We start from the raw sequence: 21,540 nt of genomic DNA, 5'->3' as shown, positions 1-21,540 counted from the left end.
ACAACGAAGAATACACAACTATGTACCGGGGGGCTTTGGGGAGAAAAAGGAAAAAAATAAAATCTTAAAAAAAAAAAAAACTACTATATGATCCAGCACTTCCATTTTGGGGTATTTATCCTAAGGGAAATGAAATCAGTATCTCAAAGAGATAGCTGCACAACCATATTCATTGCAGCATTATTCACAATAGCCAAGATATGGAAATAACCTAGGTGTCTGTCAATGATGCAGGGAAAAAGAAGGTGTGAGATATAGATACAGATATAGATATAGATACAGATATAGACATATTACACATATGCAGAAGATGTGAGAGAGATATATGTACAATAGAATATTATTCACTCATTAAAAAGAAGGAAATCTTGACATTTGCAACAATACAGATGAACCTAGAGGACGTTATGCTAAGTGAAATAAGCCAGACAAAGACAAATATTGTATGGGTAGTATGGCTGCTACTTGGGGGCTGGGGGAGGAGGAGATAAAGAGATGCTGATCGAAGTGTACGAGTCTTCAGTTACAAGAGGAATAAGTTCTGAGAATCTACTATATAGCATGGTGACTATAATACCATGTAACATTAACAATACTGTATTGCACATTTGAAATTTACTAAGAGAGTACATCTTAAGCATTCTCACCACACACACAAAAAAGGTAACTGTGTGAAATGATGAATGTGTTAATTAACCTAATTGTGGTAGTCATTTCACAAAGTATAAATATATCAAATCATCGTGTTGTACACTTCAAATATATAGAATTTTGTCAATTATATCTCTATAAAGCTGGAGAAAAAAAGAAAAACAGAAAATATAAACAAACATCTGGGAGATCCAGATAATGACATATCAGATACAACTCGAAAATACTATAGTTAACATACTATAAAAGATAAAAGACAAGGTTGAGAATATTGGCAGAGAATTGAGAACTATAGTAAAAGAAACAAATAGAAAGAAATCCCAAATTCAAATGATTCATTTAAAAACAGAACAAACACAACTGAAGACAGGATTTGTAAACTGGAAACAGATTAGAATTTTAGAAGAAAATATCCAAGCCAAAATATAAAAAAATAAAAGAATGGGGGGAAAAAGTGCAAGAACCATATAGAACAAAGTGACAAGTTCTACTGTGACTTTAATTGGAGTCTCAAAAGGAAGGAGAATGAGAATGGTGTGGAAGGAGATTTTCTAAAGCTCACAAAGGACATCAAGCCACAGATTCAAAAAGCGCCATGAATGCCAAGCAAGAGGAGCTCAAGGAAAACCATATGCAGATTAGTTATATGAAAACTGATCCAAATGAAACAGAAAATTTTAAGGCAGCCATAGAAAAAAAGACGTTATTTCAAAAGAGCAACATAAGACTTACCAGTTGACCTCTGAAAAAAAACCAATGGAATCCAGAAGAAAACGGAATGCTATCCTCAACGTGTTGGAGGAAATACCTGCCAACTTAATATTCTGTACCTGGAGAAAAATATTCCTCAAAAATGAAGGAGAAACAACCACATTTTCAAACAAATAAAATTGAGAGAATTCATCACTATCAAACCTGCACTAAAAGAAATACTAAAGGATATCTTTTAGGTAAAAGGAAAATAATTCCAGAATGGAGAACAAAGATGACAAAAGGGATGCAGAGCAATATAAATGGTAAATATGTCGATAAATCTAAATAGATACTGATAGCATAAAATAATTATAATAATATCTTGTGAGATTTAAAATATGTACACAATTGAAATACACAAGTTAGGAGTGGATAAATGGAGTTAAAATGTTCTATGAACCTGCTTTGCCCTAGAAGTGGAAAAGATATTATTTAAAATTAAATTTTGATAAATCAAGTATGCCTGTTTTAATCTGTAGGTACAAAGAGTTTCTGGACCCAATTCCAATGTGTGTGTGTCTGGGTGGGTTCCCCCACACCTCCAACAAGCTAATCATGGACACCAGCAGGGTGTCCAATAATTCAACTCAATGCTGACACTATTTACATGGAGATGGCATCAGACTCCACAGGTTAAGGGCTCAATCCTACAAGACTACACCCCCTCCCCACTTCAGACACCAGCCACCAATCCCAGGTTGTTACCTGTGCTTCTGAGCAATCTGTTACAAACTGGAGGTTCCAACAACCCCCTCCAACTCAGAATGCCAACGATAAGTAGGTTGTTGCCTGTACTTCTGACTGACTGGCTACAAATCAGAGGTTCCCATGAACCCCTCCTTAGGTTCAATTAATTTGCCAGGACAGCTCACAGAACTCAGGGAAACACTTACCAGTTTATTAAAGTATATGATAACGGATACAGATGAACACACAGATGGAAGAGATACGTAGGGCAAGGTACGAGGGAAGGGGCAAGGAGCTCCCGTGCCCTCTCTGGGCACACGACTCTCCCAGCACCTCAATGTGTTCACCAACTCGGAAGCTCTCCACAAAAAGGCTAACGAACTGTCCTTTTGGGTTTTTATAGAGGCTTTATTACATAGTCATAATTGACTAAGTCATTGGCCATTGGCAATTGATTCAACCTTAAGCCCCCTTGCCTCCCTGGAAATCAGAGGATGGGACTGAAAGCTCCAATCTTCTGATCACACGGCTGGTTCTCCTGGCAACCAGCCCCCACTCTTGGGTGGGATCCAAAAGTCACCTCCATTAACATAAATAAGAAAGTCCAAGGGTTTGGGGAGCTGTGAGCCAGGAACTGTGAATGAAGACCACACATATATGAGAAATATACTTTGGTCATCTGAATGACCAAATATAGATTTCTCATAAATCACAATATCACAGTACGTTATATATTAAAAGAATAGATAACGTAAATATACAAGCTAAAAAGGGACAAAAATGAATAACTAAAAGTCTTCAATGAAGCTGAAGTAAGGCAGAAAAAGGAGAGGAAAGAGAACAAAGAACGGACGGGACAAATAAAAAAACAAATAATAAGGGGTGGGCCCAGTGGCACAGCAGTTAAGTGCGCACGTTCCGTTTTGGCGGCCCCTGGTTTGCCGGTTCGGATCCCCGGTGTGGGCATGGCACCACTTGACAGGCCAAGCTGTGGTAGGCGTCCCACATATAAAGTAGAGGAAGATGGGCACAGATATTAGCTCGGGACCAGTCTTCCTCAGCAAAAAGAGGAGGATTGGCAGCAGATGTTAGCTCAGGGCTAATCTTCCTCAAAAACAAAAACAAAAACAAAAACAAATAATGAAATAATAAATTTAAACCCCAATAAATCAGTAATTGCATTAAATTTAAAGGTACTAAGTATTTCAATTAAAGACAATGTCAGAGTGGTTTTAAAAAACTATATCCTAATCAAAAGAGGCATATTTAAATACGGGAATACAAAAAAGTTTAAAATCTAAAAAAATTGAAGTGATATGCAGGTACTAATCTGAAGAAAGAAGGTATAGTTAATATAAAAGTAGACTTAAAGGGAAAAAGTATTTCCATAGATAAAGAGGAACATTTTATAATGTTTAATTCATCAAGATGTAACAATTCTATATTTTTATGCACCTAATAAATTAGTCTCAATATATATAGTACAAAATTTTTCAGATCTAAAAGGAAATATAAGCAAAACCTGCAAACAAAATGATGAATTTTTATATACTTCTCTTTGCAATTTTTATAAGTAGGAAAACATCAGTAAAGATACAAGGGATTTAATTAACACAATTGTTACAATTAATCTAACTGAGACTTATAAAACACTACACTCAACAAATTCAGAGCACGTATTTATTTTCAAAAATACATGAAAATTTTACACAAATAGACCATATGCTGGCCATAAGGTAAACTAAGTAAATTTCAAAGGACTTAAATTATTCAGACTATGTTCTCTAACCACAGAGGAATTCAGCTAAAACTCACCAACAAAAAAATAAATAGAAAATCTTCATATGTTTGGAAATTAAGCAATAGCCATCTAAAAAACTATGTAAATTTAAAAAAATTTATTGAAATAAATGATAATGAAAATACTGCATATTAAAACGTATGGAATAAAACTGAAGCCATGCTTAGTGGGAAATGTATAGCCTTAACTGCATATATTACAAAATAAAAATAGGTGCCAAGCAATATTATCTAAGCATCCATCTCCAGTAGTATTCACAAAAAGAACAGTGAACTGAATGCAAAGAAAGTAAAAAGAAAGTATAATAAATAGAAAATATAGAAATAATCATACAATAAATAAGACCAATAGCCAATAGATGGTTCTTTTAAAAGACTGATCAAATTAATGAAGGAAAAAGAACAGAAGAGACAAACACTATAGGTAAAGAATAAGGAGATGACACCACAGATTCCACCAACATTAAAAAGATATTAAGAGGATATTTTGAATAATTTTTGGTAAAAACACAGCTTACCAAAAACCAACAAAGAAAAAATAGAAAATATGATTAGTCCTATACTACCAAAGAAATTGAATTTAAAGCTTCCCAGAAAGAAAAGTCCAGAACCAGATTCTTTCACCAGTAAATTCTACCCGGGATATAAGAAAGTAACAATGTCAATCTTGAACAAATTCTTCCAGATAATGGAAAAAGAGAAAACACTTACCAACTTGTTTTATGAGACCAGCATAATCTTCGTGAGAAAACCTGACATGGATAGTACCAGAAAGGAAGATTACAGGTCATCCGTTCTTTTTACATTGATTTGTAGGTTAAGTGGAATCCCAATCAAAACCTAAGCTGTGATTTTATTTTAATTGACAAGATGATTCTAAAAATTCATATGAATTTGAAATTCATATGAAATTCATATGAAATTCAAAGAACATAGAATAGGTTGTGACAATATAGGAAAAGAACAAATTTGGAAGACTTATAGTATCCTATAAATTTATGCTAATTACGACAGCATGGTAACGGCAAAGGATAGACAAAGACTGACAGAACACAGTAGTGATTCAAGTACATATGGTCACATGATTTGAAAGTCACCATGGTCTTTCAATGGGGGAAATGCTGTCTTTTCAGTAAATAGTGCAGGGTCTATCGGATAACCATGTGGAAAAAGAACTAAATCTTGAATCCTTCTGCATACCATACACAAAAACTAATCTAAGGTGGATCATAAATGTGAAAAGTAAAAAAGTAAAACTTCTAGGAAAATAAACAGTCTGATATTTTTGTGACCTCGAGATAAACATCTCTTAAACAGGACACAAAATCATTAGGCAAAATAGATTGATAAATTGAACTTCATTAAAATTAAGAACATCTACTCATACAATACACCATCCAGAGAATGAAAAGAGAAATCACAGTCTGGGAGAATGTATTTGTAATACATAAATCCAGCAAATAACTTTGATCTGGAATATATAAAGAATTCCTATAAATCAATAAGAAAAAGCAAACCACACACACACTTACATACAAATAGAAGCAAGAAACTCCTGAAGTGTCCTGTAATTAATCTAATTATTGATCCATTATGAACAAATAAATAGCTACATAATGGATACTGAGAATGTACTCTACTCCTTGGCCTAGCATTCAAGGCCCTCCACAGTCTTGTCTCCCCATATCTCTCTGGCTCTACCTCACAGTGCACACCCAGGCCATCTCTCTTCTTTAGCTATTAATATGCCTATGCCATGTCTACTTGTACTTTCTGCCCCTGCATTTTGATGCTTCTCATAAAAGTGCATTCAATACCTCTAGGCATGACCGACAATTAATATGCATTTGTTGAGCAAATGCTTGCATGAAAGAATAACTTAATAAATGCCTTCCTTCCTGTTCTCTGCCTTTTCAAATCCTATCTATCTGTCTACCCATATCTCACCTCTTCTGGGAAGTCTTTTCTAATGATAACAGCAAAAGTAATTCTTCCCTGAGTTCTTCCAGCTCTTAACAGAACTGTTCCTTCGATTCTTGTCACATTCTGTCATGCACTATATCTAAATATATATTTTCATATTGACAGATATTACTGTCCCATCAGAAGAATAAATTCCAGAAGAGCAAGGAACATATCTGACACCTATCCGTATATTATAAAGTATCTGTCCAACTGCCTTGTAAACAGCGGTGCTCAATATTTTGCAGGGCATGGTGTAGGGTAATGTTTAAGAACGCAATCTCTAAAGTCAGACAGACTTGAACTCTGGCCCTGGTTCTGCCACTTCATAGCTGAGTGACTCTTGGCAATTACCTGATTGCTACGGGCGTCAATTTCCTCATCTGTGAAAGGCAGATAATAATACATCCATCAAAGGATGAAATGAGATAATATACATAGAAGACTTAGACAGGAAATGTGATAAATGATGGCTTACAGTAGCAGCGGGAGTAGGTGTCACTGTTGATTATGGCTGACGCTGAATTATAAAAGCATTTACTCAGAAAACTAAGGGAGAAACAAATGCAGACACAGCACAACAACAAAACTAAGAATAATGGAACAGCTAGAGAAAATTTCAAGCCAATAAAAATGTCCAGCTTGTTTCATCCACTACAGACTAACCTGCACGTGGCCAAAAGTCTTTTAGAGAGCTCCATTTCCTAACACTGCATGAATGTCCTCATTCCCTCTCAGACGACTGGCTTCTCACCTCTTTCTAACATAACGCGGTCTCAAACAAATGGCACAAGGTAATTTCAGACACAGTATTATCCACTGCAGGGTTTCTTTTCTATTCCTAGAGGAGGTTAGAGGTATCCTTCTCTTGCGAAAGACAACTCGAACCCCAGGGTCCTTAATATCCTTAAAAGCCTCCCAATTTATTCTGTTCTCTCATTTGCACATGAGAAGAAAAGGTGCTGACCAATTTAAATTTGATTTACCAACTTAAATTTGTTTAGACTTCAAATTGTCAGGAGAATAAAGAAAGCAGCTTCATTTATGTAGATAGTATCATGGATTTTTCAAGAATAACTACTCCATCCTTAGTGAACTGTATCTCTCACCGCCACCTATTGCCATCATCAGTAACGAGTAATGCTAACAGTAGCTACCACTGGTCATATTTATTATGTGTGTGGTAACCAGCGAGGAAGAGAAGGCAGGGCTGAGGCCCCTCCTTGCCTGGGTGTGCTTCCACACTGAGCTTGGCTGGGCTCCATACGGTCTTATGTCTGTGGCTGAAGCCATTGGAAGGGCTCGTATTCAGGATTCTAGTAACTCTCTTTCTTCCTCCTTTAATCCAGTGCTTCTCATACAGTGTTCCTATGGAGCATCAGTGTTCAATGAGCTGCAGAGAGGGAACATTCCACTGTAATGTTGCACGACTGCCTTTACCCTGTTTGCAGAGAAAAGAAAAGTTAATGGAGAACATTTTTTCAATTCAAATTGTTTTCCAATAATTTTTTAGAAGTCTTCGGCTCCAGACACCACTTTTCTGCTAGAGGTTGCCTGTAGGTGACTGATGAAAACAAAATTGCAAATTCATATCAATAGGAAAACTCAAAACCAATCATTTGCTTAGTTCAACAGTTTGTTAGGTGTTTTATTTTGTTTTAAGACGTGAGCTGATGGTTGTGATTTTATATGGTACACACATAATTTAGAGTGGATTTCTTTTTGCTTGTAAAACTATATAAAAATAGTATATAGATGAAATAAAAAATATATTGATTTGTATTTTTGAAAACATTTTACAAAAAACATGATGTTCTGCAAATAAGATCATACGTTCTAGATCTCTGCCCTCTGAACAAGTCGATTTCCTGTCTTAGATTAATAAGTATTATATTCCTCTAAAGAACATGTATAGAAAAGATTCATGGATACAGGCTAAGCCTCAAATACGTGCACCCTATGTGTGAAGTAACCAAGCAGTTATGTATGAACCATTGCTGAAATGGATATGAATGCCTGAGGATTCAAACCGTTGTTGGACACTTGGTATTACACATGCAGATCTAAGATCTTAGTGCTGTTTTGTAATAGAATTTGATGATTGGGAAAACCCAGGAAGGTTATTTGGGCAAACTACTGAAAGTTGAACCTCCCCATAAATGTCCCTTTATCCTCTCTGAACAACTCCGGTAAGACCTTAACGTGACCTTGCCTTCAAGGTGAAATAACAGCATCTATGTTTGAGGCTGTGTTATTTACATGTGAATCTGTGTGAAGGAAATGAATCAACTCAGTACATTTTTAGACTAGCAAGATGCTTTACAATAGGAATTTAGACTATCTTTATGTGGGTACAAATATGAAACTATATTACTATATATACAAACTCATTGACTCTTAGATAGTGGAAGATGTCATGTTTTAAATTATAATCTTCAACTACATACTACTCAATATGGAAATTCCCACCCACAGCTGAGAAGGGAGGAAAATTCTCTTTATACATACAGTCTTCATTCATTCACACAAGACATTTTATTTATATTACTGATTTAATAAAATCCCCTACTGTGCAAATGTTCTCCATATGTGGAGACAGATGACTAGAATGCATAAAGGCAGTTCTTTGTCTTTTTCAGCTTTTTAAAAATTATGTACATGTAACGTTTTTCCAAAATTGCTGAGTATGGTATTTTGCTATTTTTAATTTTTTCTTCAGGTAAAAGCTCACTATATAAAACTCATTTTTCATCATCCTATTTTACTCTATATCTACTCTAATGGGACTTGAATTTCTCGTGCAAAATTCTGGTGTTTTCTCAACAGAGAGTAAGGCCAAAGAGACAATTGACACAGGGTCAGGAAGCTGGAAGAGAGAGTAGTTTGAGAGAAAGATCGGGACAAAACTGGTCCAAGAGTGGACGAGTGGTTGGGCAGTCACCCTGAAAGGAGTTAGGAAGATTTTGGACAGGAATTCCCGCAGAGAAACAGAGAGTAGTACAGGGAAAGGGCTTTTTGTAACAAACAGATGTGGGACCAGATCCTGGCTCTGCCATCTACTGGCTGTATGACCTTGGAAGACATAATTCATCCCTCTGAACTTCCACTTCTTCATTTGGGAAAATGGGGAAATTTCCATCTGCCAGAGCTGTGGTGAAAGAACCTGTGTAAAAAGTATTGTGCCTCACGAGCACTGTTTCTGCTTTTCCCTTTCAGTTCTGGCTTGACCCTATCCTTCCTGAGCTAGAGACAGCCACGATGATGATGCTATCAGTGTTGGAAGTCTGTGCATCCCCAAATCATTCTCCCGTTCTTAGCCTTTTTACTATGAAGAATTTCAAATATTTACAGAAAAATTAGATATAACGTATAATGAATCTCCATGTGCCCATTATCCAGCTTCAACAATGACAAGTCAAGGCCCATCTTTTTCATCTCTATCTCCATCCACTCCCTATCCTCTGTATTATTTTGAAGCAAATATAGAATCATATAATTTTATCTATAAATATTTCAGTATATATCCCTAAATGATAAGGTTTCTTTTTAAAAAATACAATCATAATGCCAAATCATACCTAAAATATTTAACAGTTATTCCTTAATATCATTAAATATCCAGGGTGCTTAAAATTCCAATGCCTCATACATATTTTAACAGTTTATTTGAATTAGGATATAAGATATATCCACAAATTACAAAGCATTTCTTTTAAATCTCTTAATCTATTAGCTAATGTGCTTTTCTGTTCTCTGTACTGTCACGTGTCATTCTGAGAAATACGCCTTTAGGTGATTTCATTGTGCAAACATCATAGAGTACTTACACAAACCCAGACAGTATAGCCTACTACATACCTAGGCCGTATGGTAGTAATCTTATGGGACCACCATCACATACGTGGTCTGTTGTTGCCCAAAACATCATTGTGCAGTGAATGACTGTGTTTCATGTAAGTTACAGGATTCATCAGATTCAGGTTGATTTTGTTATTGTTGTTGGTGGTGGTGCTACTGTTATTACCCATGTTCACATGAATACTACCAAGTGGTATTGACATTGATGATGTAATTTTTCTAAACTGATGGATAACTCTTGGAAAAGGTCTGAACAAACCAATATACAATCCTCCCTCAGTGTAAACAATAAATAGCTACCTCCGGAAAATTTGGTATATGTTAAAAGTGTACAAAGATATTTTGCATTTTTTATGTAATATGGAGTTAGGCTGTGGGCTCAGATAATTATAAATTATTTTTTATCTGCACGAATGTTTGGCAAGTCATGCAGCACATGGTAAAATTCTTTGCTAAGTAGGATTACGTGCCACATTGCAGAAAGCATAGTATCTCTGGCTCTTATCTACTAAATGCCAGCAGCACCCCACCAAATCTTTATGATTAATATTAATGTCCCCTCATATTTACAAAATGCCCCCTATGGTTCACTTTGTCCCCTGTTGAAAACCAGTGGCTTTATTTGAGCAGCAGCAAAAGAGAAACTGGTTTCAGTTGCCTACATGCCATAATTTGGGGAAGGGGAAATAAGGAAAATATCCTGTGTAGGGAATGACTATTGAAACATTCACAAATTTAAAATTTTCCAAAGTTTTTCTCGGTTGACAGAATTTCGTTTCTCCAAATTATGTTGAAAAATGTGAATAGCCTCTCTGATAAAACAAATGAGGTCATAACGACCTCATACTAATATTTGTAGTTCAAGTAGAGAAATTTTTAACAACTAGGAAACCATCTGGAGAGGTAGAGTTAGGGAAACTGGGATCGTGGTAAGAAATAATAAATCCATTTTTAATTCTTTTCTAAGTATATATTTATAAATCTCTTGATGCTATATTTACATAATTGGCCCATAACACTGATAAAGATTTGCGCTTCATCTCTGAGATGGAGAAAACAGTCAAATGTTTACCCCCTTCTAGCTTAATTGCCTTACTGTGTGATGTACTTCTTATCTTTTTCTTTTGATGTATTAAAACAGTTATTTGTTCATGGTCCTTTTTATTTAAATACTGTTCATCGTTCGAAGATGAAGCCAGTATTGAATCTAAATTGGAAGATATTTTATCATTATTCCTTAAAGTAAGAATTGTTTATTAATAGGACCTAGCCTGTTCCTAGTACATAGTAGATGCTCATTTAAATATCTATTGCATGAACTTACTCATCCAGTAGTTATCATCATTAATATATCTTATTACTGTATACAATTATGTACTTCATACATGTTAATTTTATTCTCATACCATCATTATCATGAAACATTAAGAGTGGGTCTTTTTACTCAGAGTAGAGTCTGCATTAAGTTTCTTCTGAATCATGCTGCTGGCATAACTAGAAGAAGAATTTAGGTCTCCTGGTTTTGATTTCCCTATTTCTACCAATAGATTTCTTTTTGCCTTAAAAGTATACAAGTTTTCTGTTCCGTGGCCTGACTGTTTCCATGTGTTCAAAGAGGATTTGTCAAAACAAAACACAAAGAAAAAACAACTTTTAAATAAACAATTCAAAACAGTGATTAATTCCCCCAACATTGACATACCAGCCTTGACCTTCAGAAATCCAAAATAGTATATCAAACATTTCGGTGGCAAAGTTTGTCTGTTGGGATATATGGGTCTCCCAAAAGCGAGTTACATTATTTAATGTCTGCAAACTGCAAAGCAGGTGCAGCATCAACAAAGTAATTGTTCAGAGACTGGAACTTCGTAACTATGGAGACATTACCTCATAGTGTTCTAACCGGCAGTGTTGGCCAGATGTGAAAGTCGTAGTCATAAAGGTACCTTTGCTGGGTTACCACCCTGCCTCTTGAGCTGCTTCCAGTGGATGCTACACACCTTCACCTTGATTTGCCTAATATCCTCAGCTATATCAGTATTGGCTATGTCGGTACTTACACATTCACATTAGAATCCTGGTTCTGGCACCAGCTTGGTAAAGAAATCATTGAATCTGGCCGATGCTTTAAGGTAGATTAACAGGTGAGGTCACTTGAAAAAGAACATCTGCCTTGAACCTCAGCTATATTCATTGCCTAATGTCATGATTTGTTTTCCCAGGAAAGAAAAGAGACTCCTCTTCCAGCCAAGATGAAAGACCTGAACACCATTCAGGAAACTTCAGCGGCCCTGCAGAGTGAAGGCCATGAGCAGGAAGACAAAATGGACAATCAAGCACAGTAAGAATGACACAAATGAGAGGAGAGGATAACGATGGAGTACTTTACCTCTTGTTTCAAAATGTCTTCTGAAGTGTTAGAACTAGAATCCATCTCACAATTTTCTAAAATTAGTGAACTATAACATACAACTATTTCCCCAGCCGCTGTTTTATAAGGTTCCAGTCCTTGAGTAACATAAAAATTCACCTAGACAGATCTCCAGCAGATCAGATCTGGTTGAGATGCCAAAGCTCGTATCTTACATGTCAAGGCAATTTGCAGATAATTTCATTAGAAGCACTTTACTAACGTGGGGACAAAAAATTGCTAGAGAACTCGAGTTTTGGAAACGTCTGTGAAGATGTTGAATAAAAACTACAGCTCCCTATTTTTACTACTAATGTAAATCATTCTATCAACTAAAGCATCAGCATTGGTTTTCCAATATTTCCTAAAAAGTGACCTCTAGTATCGAGTATACATAATTTAAAGCTAATGTTACTTTGGATCTAGATGACCTGTGTTTACTGTTCAGTTCAAGCCCATTTTTTAAATATTTGCCCTTAGAAGTCATCTGAGAAATGAGTGTTGTCAGTATTACCAATGCAGCATCTCTCGAAGTAATACTGAAATTGAGTTTTTATAACTGCCCCGGTTTAGTGCTAATTAATTACAAAGGAAGCAAAACACCAAGAAGGGACTTGGAAAATTCCATATGCTAAATGGAAAGCTAACTAAGCGCTAGGAAAATTCCATCATCTTCCAAAAGGAGTCAAACAGGTCAGTGAGTGCAGGGTTCAGACAATGTTCTGTGTCACACACATCTCCCTGCAGTTTCAGCTCTTCCAAAGGGGGGTGCAGCCATTAGAAATTTCTTGTTCAACTATAAAAAGAGAACACCCGATGGCCCTAGGCCAGATTTCTTTGATCACAACATTTGTGAAGGCTTATTGGGAATCTTTTGTGGAATCAAATTTATTTGGAAACGCTATTGTTTTACCGGAGGAAGAAAAAAAATTGGAGCTTATAAAATGAACATGCTGAAAAGATATAGCCAGTTGGTAATGAAACCCAGATGTGAGGAACTTTAAAAGAGAAAAGTACTTTTCCTGCTTATTCTAGCCAGTGTCAGGGAGAAGTCACGTCATATGATCCTGTCTTGGGTTGGACAGACATTAAATATTTGTAAATTGACAATCGACCTTTATAGTCCCCTTCCCATTACCACCACAGTCATACTCAAGAGTGTATCTTCACGGGTTAGAGCTTTCCAGACAAAGATGAGTACTGGGGTATCAGAAGAATGGCAAGTGCTCAAGCTTAATAATTACTTGGTTAGTCATAACGCAATTTTCAAAAACAATGACATTTAATTATATTTTTTTAAAAAATTGCCTGAGATGTCTGTGCCTTCTGAGAAGTACATTTAAAGAAGTCTGATTTTGAGGACAAAGCTCTCCAGATACAATCTATCTGATGAAGGAACTTACAAATTGTAGGACAAAATGATTGTGAATACCTCTTGATAAACAAAGAGATTGAGACTGACATAGCCAGATGGCAGATGGGAAGCTCCAGGCCAGTGTTCCCTGATGGAAGCATTTGGAAAAAAACAAAAACCAAAAAACAGAAGCCTAGCTAAAACAACTTCATAGGAACTCTGGGGAAAAAAAGAGGTCAAAATAGAGACCATCCACGGAGGCAAAACACTTAACTCCTGCTTTACAGTGGATAGACACGTGACCCTGGAAAGGGGGTGCTTGAGCTGGCCATTTATCCAGTTTTTCAGAAAACCAAAGGGTTTCAGACTCCTGGACTTTGTTCATAATTCAAGCAATAAACATACACACATCACACACACACACACACACCCATGATTGCTTTGAGGTTCCTCAGAAGAGCCTCAGTGTGACTCACAAAATGGAGTTGTCATAAGCCTTTGCATGAGCCACGCCATGAGAATGTTGGTTTACTTGTAAAATAAGTGTGTGGTGGTTTAGGGACTTTGTTTAAATGGTTGCGCACTAGTTAACAAATGCTTTCATATTTATAAAAAACAAAGAAAAGAAAATCTTTGTTCGTAGTGAGATTTACTTAAAATAACTGGAAATTGTCTTTCTTCTCCCTCTTTTCTGCTATTCCCTTCAACGTTCATGCATACATACACAAGTAAACACACACGTACACATGTGTATTATATTTATAGTTATTTGAAGAGTGTATTTGAAAGCCGAAATTAACTCTAGAATCTTTATAAATACAGGAAAATTAGTTAAGCAGCAGCAGGAATTAAAGAAAAAAGGTGTGGTAAACAATGATATATTAAACAGGCATTATAATCATGTTAACGGAAAGGGGAAATATGACGTAATATGTAATAAAAGTGGAACATAAATAGTTTATAGAGTCTCAATTTTGAATAAAAATGCATTAAAAAGCTTTGGAGGAAATGGTAAAATTTTTGTTTGGTGGCCTTTTGGTGATTTTCATTTTCTTCTTCCTACTTTTATACTTTTCCAAAATTATCGACAGTAGGGATTTATTGATTTTTAAGTAGAAAAAATGAAAAGCATGGAGGACAGCTCAGTGCCATAGTGGTTAAGTTCACGTGCTTGGCTTCAGCAGCCCGGGGTTTGCAGGTTCAGATCCCCGGCATGGTCCTACACACCACTCATCAAGCCATGCTGTGGCATCATCCCACATACAAAATAAAGGAATACTGGCACAGATTTTAGCTCAACAACAATCTTCCTCAAGGAAAAAGAGGAAGATTGGCAACAGATGATAGCTCAGGGCCAATCTTGCTCACCAAAAAAAGAAAAGACAAGCATGTCTTGACTTGACACTAAAGTGCTCTATTTCTACTGTTAAAATTAAACATATAAGATGTTCTTGTGCTTATATTAGATGCATAATACCTTTGAAAAGCAGCACTCTTGGTAATAATGATAATTTATGCTTCTTGTGTTCATAGTATACTCATTTTGACTTTCTTACTTAGTGTATTATATTAATTTTTTGTACACAGAAGAGAAGATACACATGACAATCTCCCAAAGACACAGCGCTCTTCAGTACACTTTTTTCCAAAGATGATGGATTCAGATACTACAACACTGTCATGGTCACGGTCATTATCTAATGAAACACCTCTCAGTTGCTTTCTGTCTACGCCTCAGATTAGTGGAGCAACTGTATCAACAATTGGAAGAAAGTCTAAATCTATTATAGTGAGCCATTCCCGATCAGAAAACAGCTTGGGTAAGCAAAACATGTACCAAATTTTTTAGACTATTTCTAAAGCATATAGTTCAATAGATTCTTTACGTGCCTAGAAGCCAGAATGATGTTTTATTATTTGTCTCCAATAATACTAATTTCTTAATGTCATATGCAGAGTAACTTGACTATGCTCACCATTGATCTTAGCACTGGAGTCATTCAGGTCACATAAATGTATGTCACCAAATATATCATCATCATGATTAAAATATCCTGAGTTACAATAATGGTTCATGGGCTGACTGCTTAGATGCTCTAGAATTACTAGATAGTTAAAATTCTGTGTAGTCTTAACTGCGCTTCCTCTGAACACTAGCAGAAAGATTAAGCCATGTCTTGTGTATTTTATGCCTTTAGGAGACTTAGGGCTTAAGTAAGGAAGAGACAGATGGATAAGAAATGAAGAAAAATAAAGTAGGTAATAAAATGGTGGAGAGAAAAGGGAGAAACAATAATTTGGTGGAGAGGAAAATGAAAACCGTACCAGGGTAGGGAGAAGTAACATTTTGGCGGTAGCCAACAATGCATTCAGCAACACCCATGCTGCAGTGGGTTTGTTCCTCACCATTTGAGGGAACTTTGAGGGTATGTGATCACGGTTTACTAAAAAGACCACTGTCCTTGGAAACAAAGGACCTAGCTCCAAACTATCATTCTACTCCCTACAATGTGAGACCTTAGGTAAGGTATTTAGCATCTCTGAGTCCTATTTTCCACAACTGCAAAATGGGGATTAAAATCTCCGCTTCATAGGGCTAGCCTAAGGATTAAATGAGATATTTATGAAAATCTCCTAGCACATTGCAAGTACTCAATACAAACTCGTTGTGAATCTGAACATATCCGTAAGGACCTTCTCATAGAATAGGCTGGATTTGGGTCTATATTTCAATTACCAGTCAACTGACAAGTTTCAAAATTGGTAGCGCACACACATGACTACTTGATTGCCTCATTTTCCTCTACCATTGTATAGACATTTAAAGTCCGGCTGCTTCTTATCTATATTTCATTTTGCTTCTGGTATTTTCCTAAGCCTTTGACACAGTGTTATATGTAGGCTACAGTAGGGTTTTGACCTACTGCCATTATTTTCATATTCCCTACACTTCATTGTATGCTTATGATACATTTTTCAAAGCCTCCTACATTCACACTGACTGTTAGCAACGACCAAAATCCATATGCTTAAAAGTGCAAATACAAATTTTACATCTAGCGAGGGAATGTGTCATCCGTTGGCACTATATCATCATGGCATATGTTCCATATTTCAGTTAAATTGTGAAAGCTCCTCGTATTAGGGGGAAAACCCAAAATGTAGTGGCTTCCTCTTGCAAGATGAGGCTTGACCCAGGATGCAGTCTTCTTCAGTTACTGTGGATTCTGCTTCTGTAGATAGATGTCTGGGTCTACTGAGACTTGTTGCATTTTGTTCATTGCCATCTGTTCCTTCAGATGAAATAAGTACTGGGACTAAAATTAATGCGTCTCCTTTCCTTTTAGAATACAAAGGTTTTCATCCCTCAGAATGTACTGTTAAAAAGGATACTATATATTTTCCTTCCCCAAAGAAATTTAAGGATTAAGTAAATACTTGACTGAGAATGAACTGATTTAATTCCAAATATTTCTCCTAAACAAAACACTTTAAGGAATCCTCTTTAGGAACTATGCATTTTTACTCTCCACCTTTCACATCGCTTTGGTTTTGTTAAAGATACAAAAATATAAAGAAAATTCTAGATTGTCTTAATCCTTTGATGATTTTGGACCCAGAGTCACATTAAACAAACCCCTTGTACTACAATAACAGCTATCATTTATTGAGTACCTGCTAAACATGAGACGCAGTGATGGACACTTACCTACATTGTCTTCAATCCTCGTATCACCTTACACAATGTAGTATTATCTATATCTTATGTTCAGGAAAACTGAGAATTGGAAAGTTTAAATCAGTTGGCTTAGTAAATGGCAGAGTGGGGATACAGTTGCACATCTGCCTCAATCCAAGATGCACTGCTCTATCCACTTCATCATGATGCCTCTATTTAGTGTTACTCTCTCTTTGCAAACACAGCATTAGATTTATCCATCATGATTCTTTCTATGCAAAATCACGAGACCCATTTTGTATTTGAATCTTAGTGATGAGAATTTTAAAAGAACGAATTTCCAAGAAAATATTAGAATCTGATTAAGCATTACTTTATCTTTCTAATAAATATTTTAGTTGATTAGAGGAAACTTAAGTCTTTACCTGGCAAAAGTACTAACCATTGGTAGAAAAGGACTCATTTGAAGCTTTAATTTCTAGGTAGAAATTTGAGGAGAATAGCTAATGTGAACCAGAACAAAGTTGTATTTATACATAACATATCCAAATGTGAGAGACTCAAATGCTTTACCTACTCAAAAACTTATGATGCTTCTAGTACAACTAAACAATCAGTTAAATAGTCATCAGGCTGGTGATATAATTGGTAGTTTAAGATAACTGAAATAACCTCTAGGAATTGAGTGTCACTAAAAGTAATCACTTACTGGTTATTTTATAGACTTTGGTTTAAGCTTTTAACTATCTTCATTGAGTTTGACAGTGACAGTAAAATGTATAAAGAATATAGTTTTGCAGAAGCAAAGACTAAAGATAATGGCTTAGGGTTCTTTTAATACCTTTTATCTACTTCTCTCTCTGTTGCTTCCCTCTTTGGTTTCTTTGAAAGGAATCAACAGCTTCATAATTCCAAAGAAACATACTCCACCAGTCACTGCTCCCGAGCCAGGTGTGACTGGAGAAGGAGAGGATTATTTCCTATCTTTGTTTGGTGATTCAAAGAAACTTAACGCACACTCACTCCACGCTGAGAAAACTTGGAAGCATTTTTCTATGATTCTTGAAGAAGTGGGCCAATCTAGATCCAGGTATGTATTCTATTTGAACTATTTAGTATATTCTGTTGGGGTAGGACCAATAAATCAGTAGGAAATAAAATTTCAATCTGTTGTTAGACCCATGATTTCATCTAAAATCCTAAGCAATTCATTGAAATATAACTGTTTCATGTTCTGAGCAGTTAAAAGCAATCAATATAACTTTCTAGGGAACCAAACAAGGAATGTTAATTCTTCAAAGATGCCAGAGAAAACAGCACTACATAATCCCTACAAATAAAATCAACTCGATTATTCAAAGACCTTTTTTTTGTTATCGGCAAATCATTCAGATGGATTTAGTATCTTTTTTTCTTCTAGAAGCTAGGCTTTTGAGTTCAAGACAGAAAGAGAAAGTTGCACTTTTAACTCACTGATCTATTTTTATGGTTGTTAGTATTTATGGCAAAAAGAATTGATCAAGAAGAAAGTTGATATTAGAACTAAAATTAAAGAGCTGACTCATCTATGCATTTACTTAACCCTGCCTTCTTGATGCATGAACAACAGATTGAATTGTGAATTGTTAGTAATAAACATACATTGATAGAGGATGTTAGAGGACTAAAGAAAGTTGTTAGCCAGGAGTGAGGGTCAGACAACTCAGATGCCTTAGTCAGACTTCCTAAAATCAACCATTACTACCATTTAACAGTGGTGAATACCTAAGTGTTCTCTAAACCATCTAAAAACACTTCATCAAATTATTCATTCAGTACCTACCATGTTAAAAATGATGACTCATTTGGTGTAAAAATTCAAAAAAGACATGAATATGGTTTTAAGAACTTTCACTCAGATATATCAGGGAAGACCTGCAGGTAAGGATCAAGAGAGAGTCAAATAAATTATTGAGGCATTCAGAGGAGAGCTTTCTTCCAGCTGAGGATGATCTGGGAAGATTTTGTGAAAGAGTTATCATCTAGAATATTCTAGAAAGACAAGTAAATTTTGGATGTGCAAATTTGGAGAATGTGAGAATATTCTAGACCATTTTTTCTCAACACTACCTACACAATTGAATCACCTGGGAAGTTTTTAATGTCCTGTTCCTTCCCCAGACTCTTTGAGTCAGAATTTTTAGTGGTAGAATTGGGTATCATTTTTTTTAAACATCTTATAGTAACTCGAATGGACAGCTAGGGTTGAGAAGCACCAGCCAAGAGCAAAGGAGCAGAATAAACAAGTGAAGGAAGCAGAAAAGCTAAGACTGGGTACAAGGCATTTTACAGCATGGCTACACTAAGCAGCACACAAATAGGTGTAACATAGTTGTAGGCGCCAGGGTTGGGACCAGATCACAATGAGTCTTGAATACCAGACAGGAGTGTGGACTTCACTACAGGCAATGGAAAGCAGCGGGAAAGTTTCAAACAAAAGAGTAACAGGAGTGTGATTCAGAAGATTATGAATTGGATTTTGTCAAATGCTTCTTATACATCTATTGAGATGATCATATGTTTTTTTTCTCTTAATGTTAAAGCAACCCTGAACTCTTGGAATAAACTTCATTTGGTCATAATGTTTATCATTTTAATATATTGTTAAATTTGATTGGCTAAAATTTTCTTTCAAACTTTTACATCTACGTTTGTGAAAAATATTGGTGTGTAGTTTTCTTGTCCTGTAATGTCTTCATCTGCTTTGATATCAGGGTAATGCTCACCTCATAGAATGTGTTGTAATATATTCCCTTCCATTCTCTTTTTCCAGAAGAGTTTGTGTAGAAGTAATATTATTTTTTCCTTAAATGTTTTATAGAATTCACCAGTGAAGCCATCTGGGCTTGGATTTTCTTTGCGGGAAGATTTTTACCTACAAATTCTATTTCTTTCAAATAGGTATCAGAATATTCTGGTTACCTACTTTTTCTTGTGTGAACTAGAGTAGTTTGTGTCTTCCAAGGAATTTGTCTATTTCATCTAAGTTGTCAGATTTATTGTCATAAAGTTGTTTACAATATTCCCTTATTATCCTTTAGAATCTATAGAATCTGTAGTGATGTCACATTTCTTGTTGCTGATATTGGTCACATCTGATCAATCTTGCCCACCACTTATCACTTTTATTGAGTTTCTCAAAGAACCAGTGTTTGGTTTCATCGATTTTCTATAATTCTTTTTGTTTTGTTTTCTATTTCATTGATTTCCATTCTGATCTATATTCCCTTTCTCCTGCCTACTTTAGGTTTCATTTGCTTTTCTTTTTCTAGTTTCTCAAGGTGGAAGGTGAGAGCATTGATTTGATACCTTTTTTCCTTCTAATGTAAGCATTTAGTACTATAAATTTTCCCCTAAGTACAGCTTTAGTGGCATCCCACAAATTTTGATATGTTGAATATTTGTTTTCATTCAGTTAAAAAATACTTGGTAATTTCCATTTTTATGTCTTTGATCTTTGAGTAATAAGAAGTATATTATTTACTTCCCAAATATTTTACAGGTTTTCCAGTTCCAATGATATTCCAGATATCTTTTTGTTATTGATTTCTAATAAAATCCCATAGTGGTCAAAGAACATACTTTGCATGACTTGAGTCCTTTTAAATGTATTGAGACTTGTTTTATAGCCAAGATATTGTCTATCTTGGTAAATGTTCTGGGTGCACTTATAAAAGCCATATATTTTGCTGTTGTTGAGTGGTCAATCAGGTCAAATTGGTTGATGGTGTTAAGTCTACTGTCTTTTTGCTGATTTTATGTCTATTTGTTTTATCAATTATCGAGAAAAGGATGTGAAAATCTCTATAATTGTGGATTTGTTGATTTCTCTTTGCAGCTCTATCATTTTTTGCTTCACGTATTTTGAAGCTCTGTTATTAGGTGCACAAACATTTTGGATTGTTATATCCTCTTAATGAATTGCTCTCTATGTCAATCTATATCTTTATCCCTGGCATTATTCTTTGCTCAGAAATCTAGTATGTCTGACGTTAATATAGCTACTTCAATTTTCTTTTTACTGGTGTTAGTATGGTATATCTTTTTCTACCCTTTTACTTTTAACCTATTGACATCTTTATATTTAAAGTGCATGTTGTGTGCTAGCACGTAGGTGGGACTTGCTCTTTTATCCAATCTGACATTCTCTGTCTTTTAACTTGAGCAGTTAAACTATTTTTATTTAAAGCAATTGCTAATATGGTTAAAATTAAGTCTACTATCTTGCTATTTATTTTCTATTTGTCCCAATGCTCTTTGTTCTCTTTTTCTTCTTTTCCTCTCTTCTTTTGAATTAATTGAGTATTATTAATGATTCCATTTTATCACCATTGTTGGCTGATTAGC

At 35.5% G+C, this 21,540-nt stretch overlaps 1 protein-coding gene across 26 annotated transcripts in view; it reads left to right on the top strand.

Moving 5' to 3' along the window:
* Positions 1-21,540, top strand: part of LMNTD1 (lamin tail domain containing 1) — a 369,615-nt gene that overhangs the window by 316,423 nt on the left and 31,652 nt on the right. For 21 of the 26 annotated variants that reach the window (XR_011439998.1, XM_070271086.1, XM_070271077.1 and 18 more), the window contains 3 exons: positions 11,934-12,052; positions 15,063-15,295; positions 18,046-18,244. Coding sequence is in view for 24 of the 26 variants with exons in the window: in XM_070271086.1 (XP_070127187.1) it covers positions 11,934-12,052; positions 15,063-15,295; positions 18,046-18,244 (551 nt within the window). In the remaining 2 variants the exon portion in view is untranslated. Of the gene's footprint in view, positions 1-11,587; positions 11,856-11,933; positions 12,053-15,062; positions 15,296-18,045; positions 18,245-21,540 lie in introns of those variants that run through there. The other 5 variants (XR_011439999.1, XM_070271089.1, XM_014740651.3 and 2 more) reach the window with 4 other exon arrangements.

Source organism: Equus caballus, chromosome 6 (assembly GCF_041296265.1).
Source record: "Equus caballus isolate H_3958 breed thoroughbred chromosome 6, TB-T2T, whole genome shotgun sequence".
Taxonomy (NCBI): domain Eukaryota; kingdom Metazoa; phylum Chordata; class Mammalia; order Perissodactyla; family Equidae; genus Equus; species Equus caballus.
This window is presented reverse-complemented; position numbering and strand designations above follow the sequence as displayed.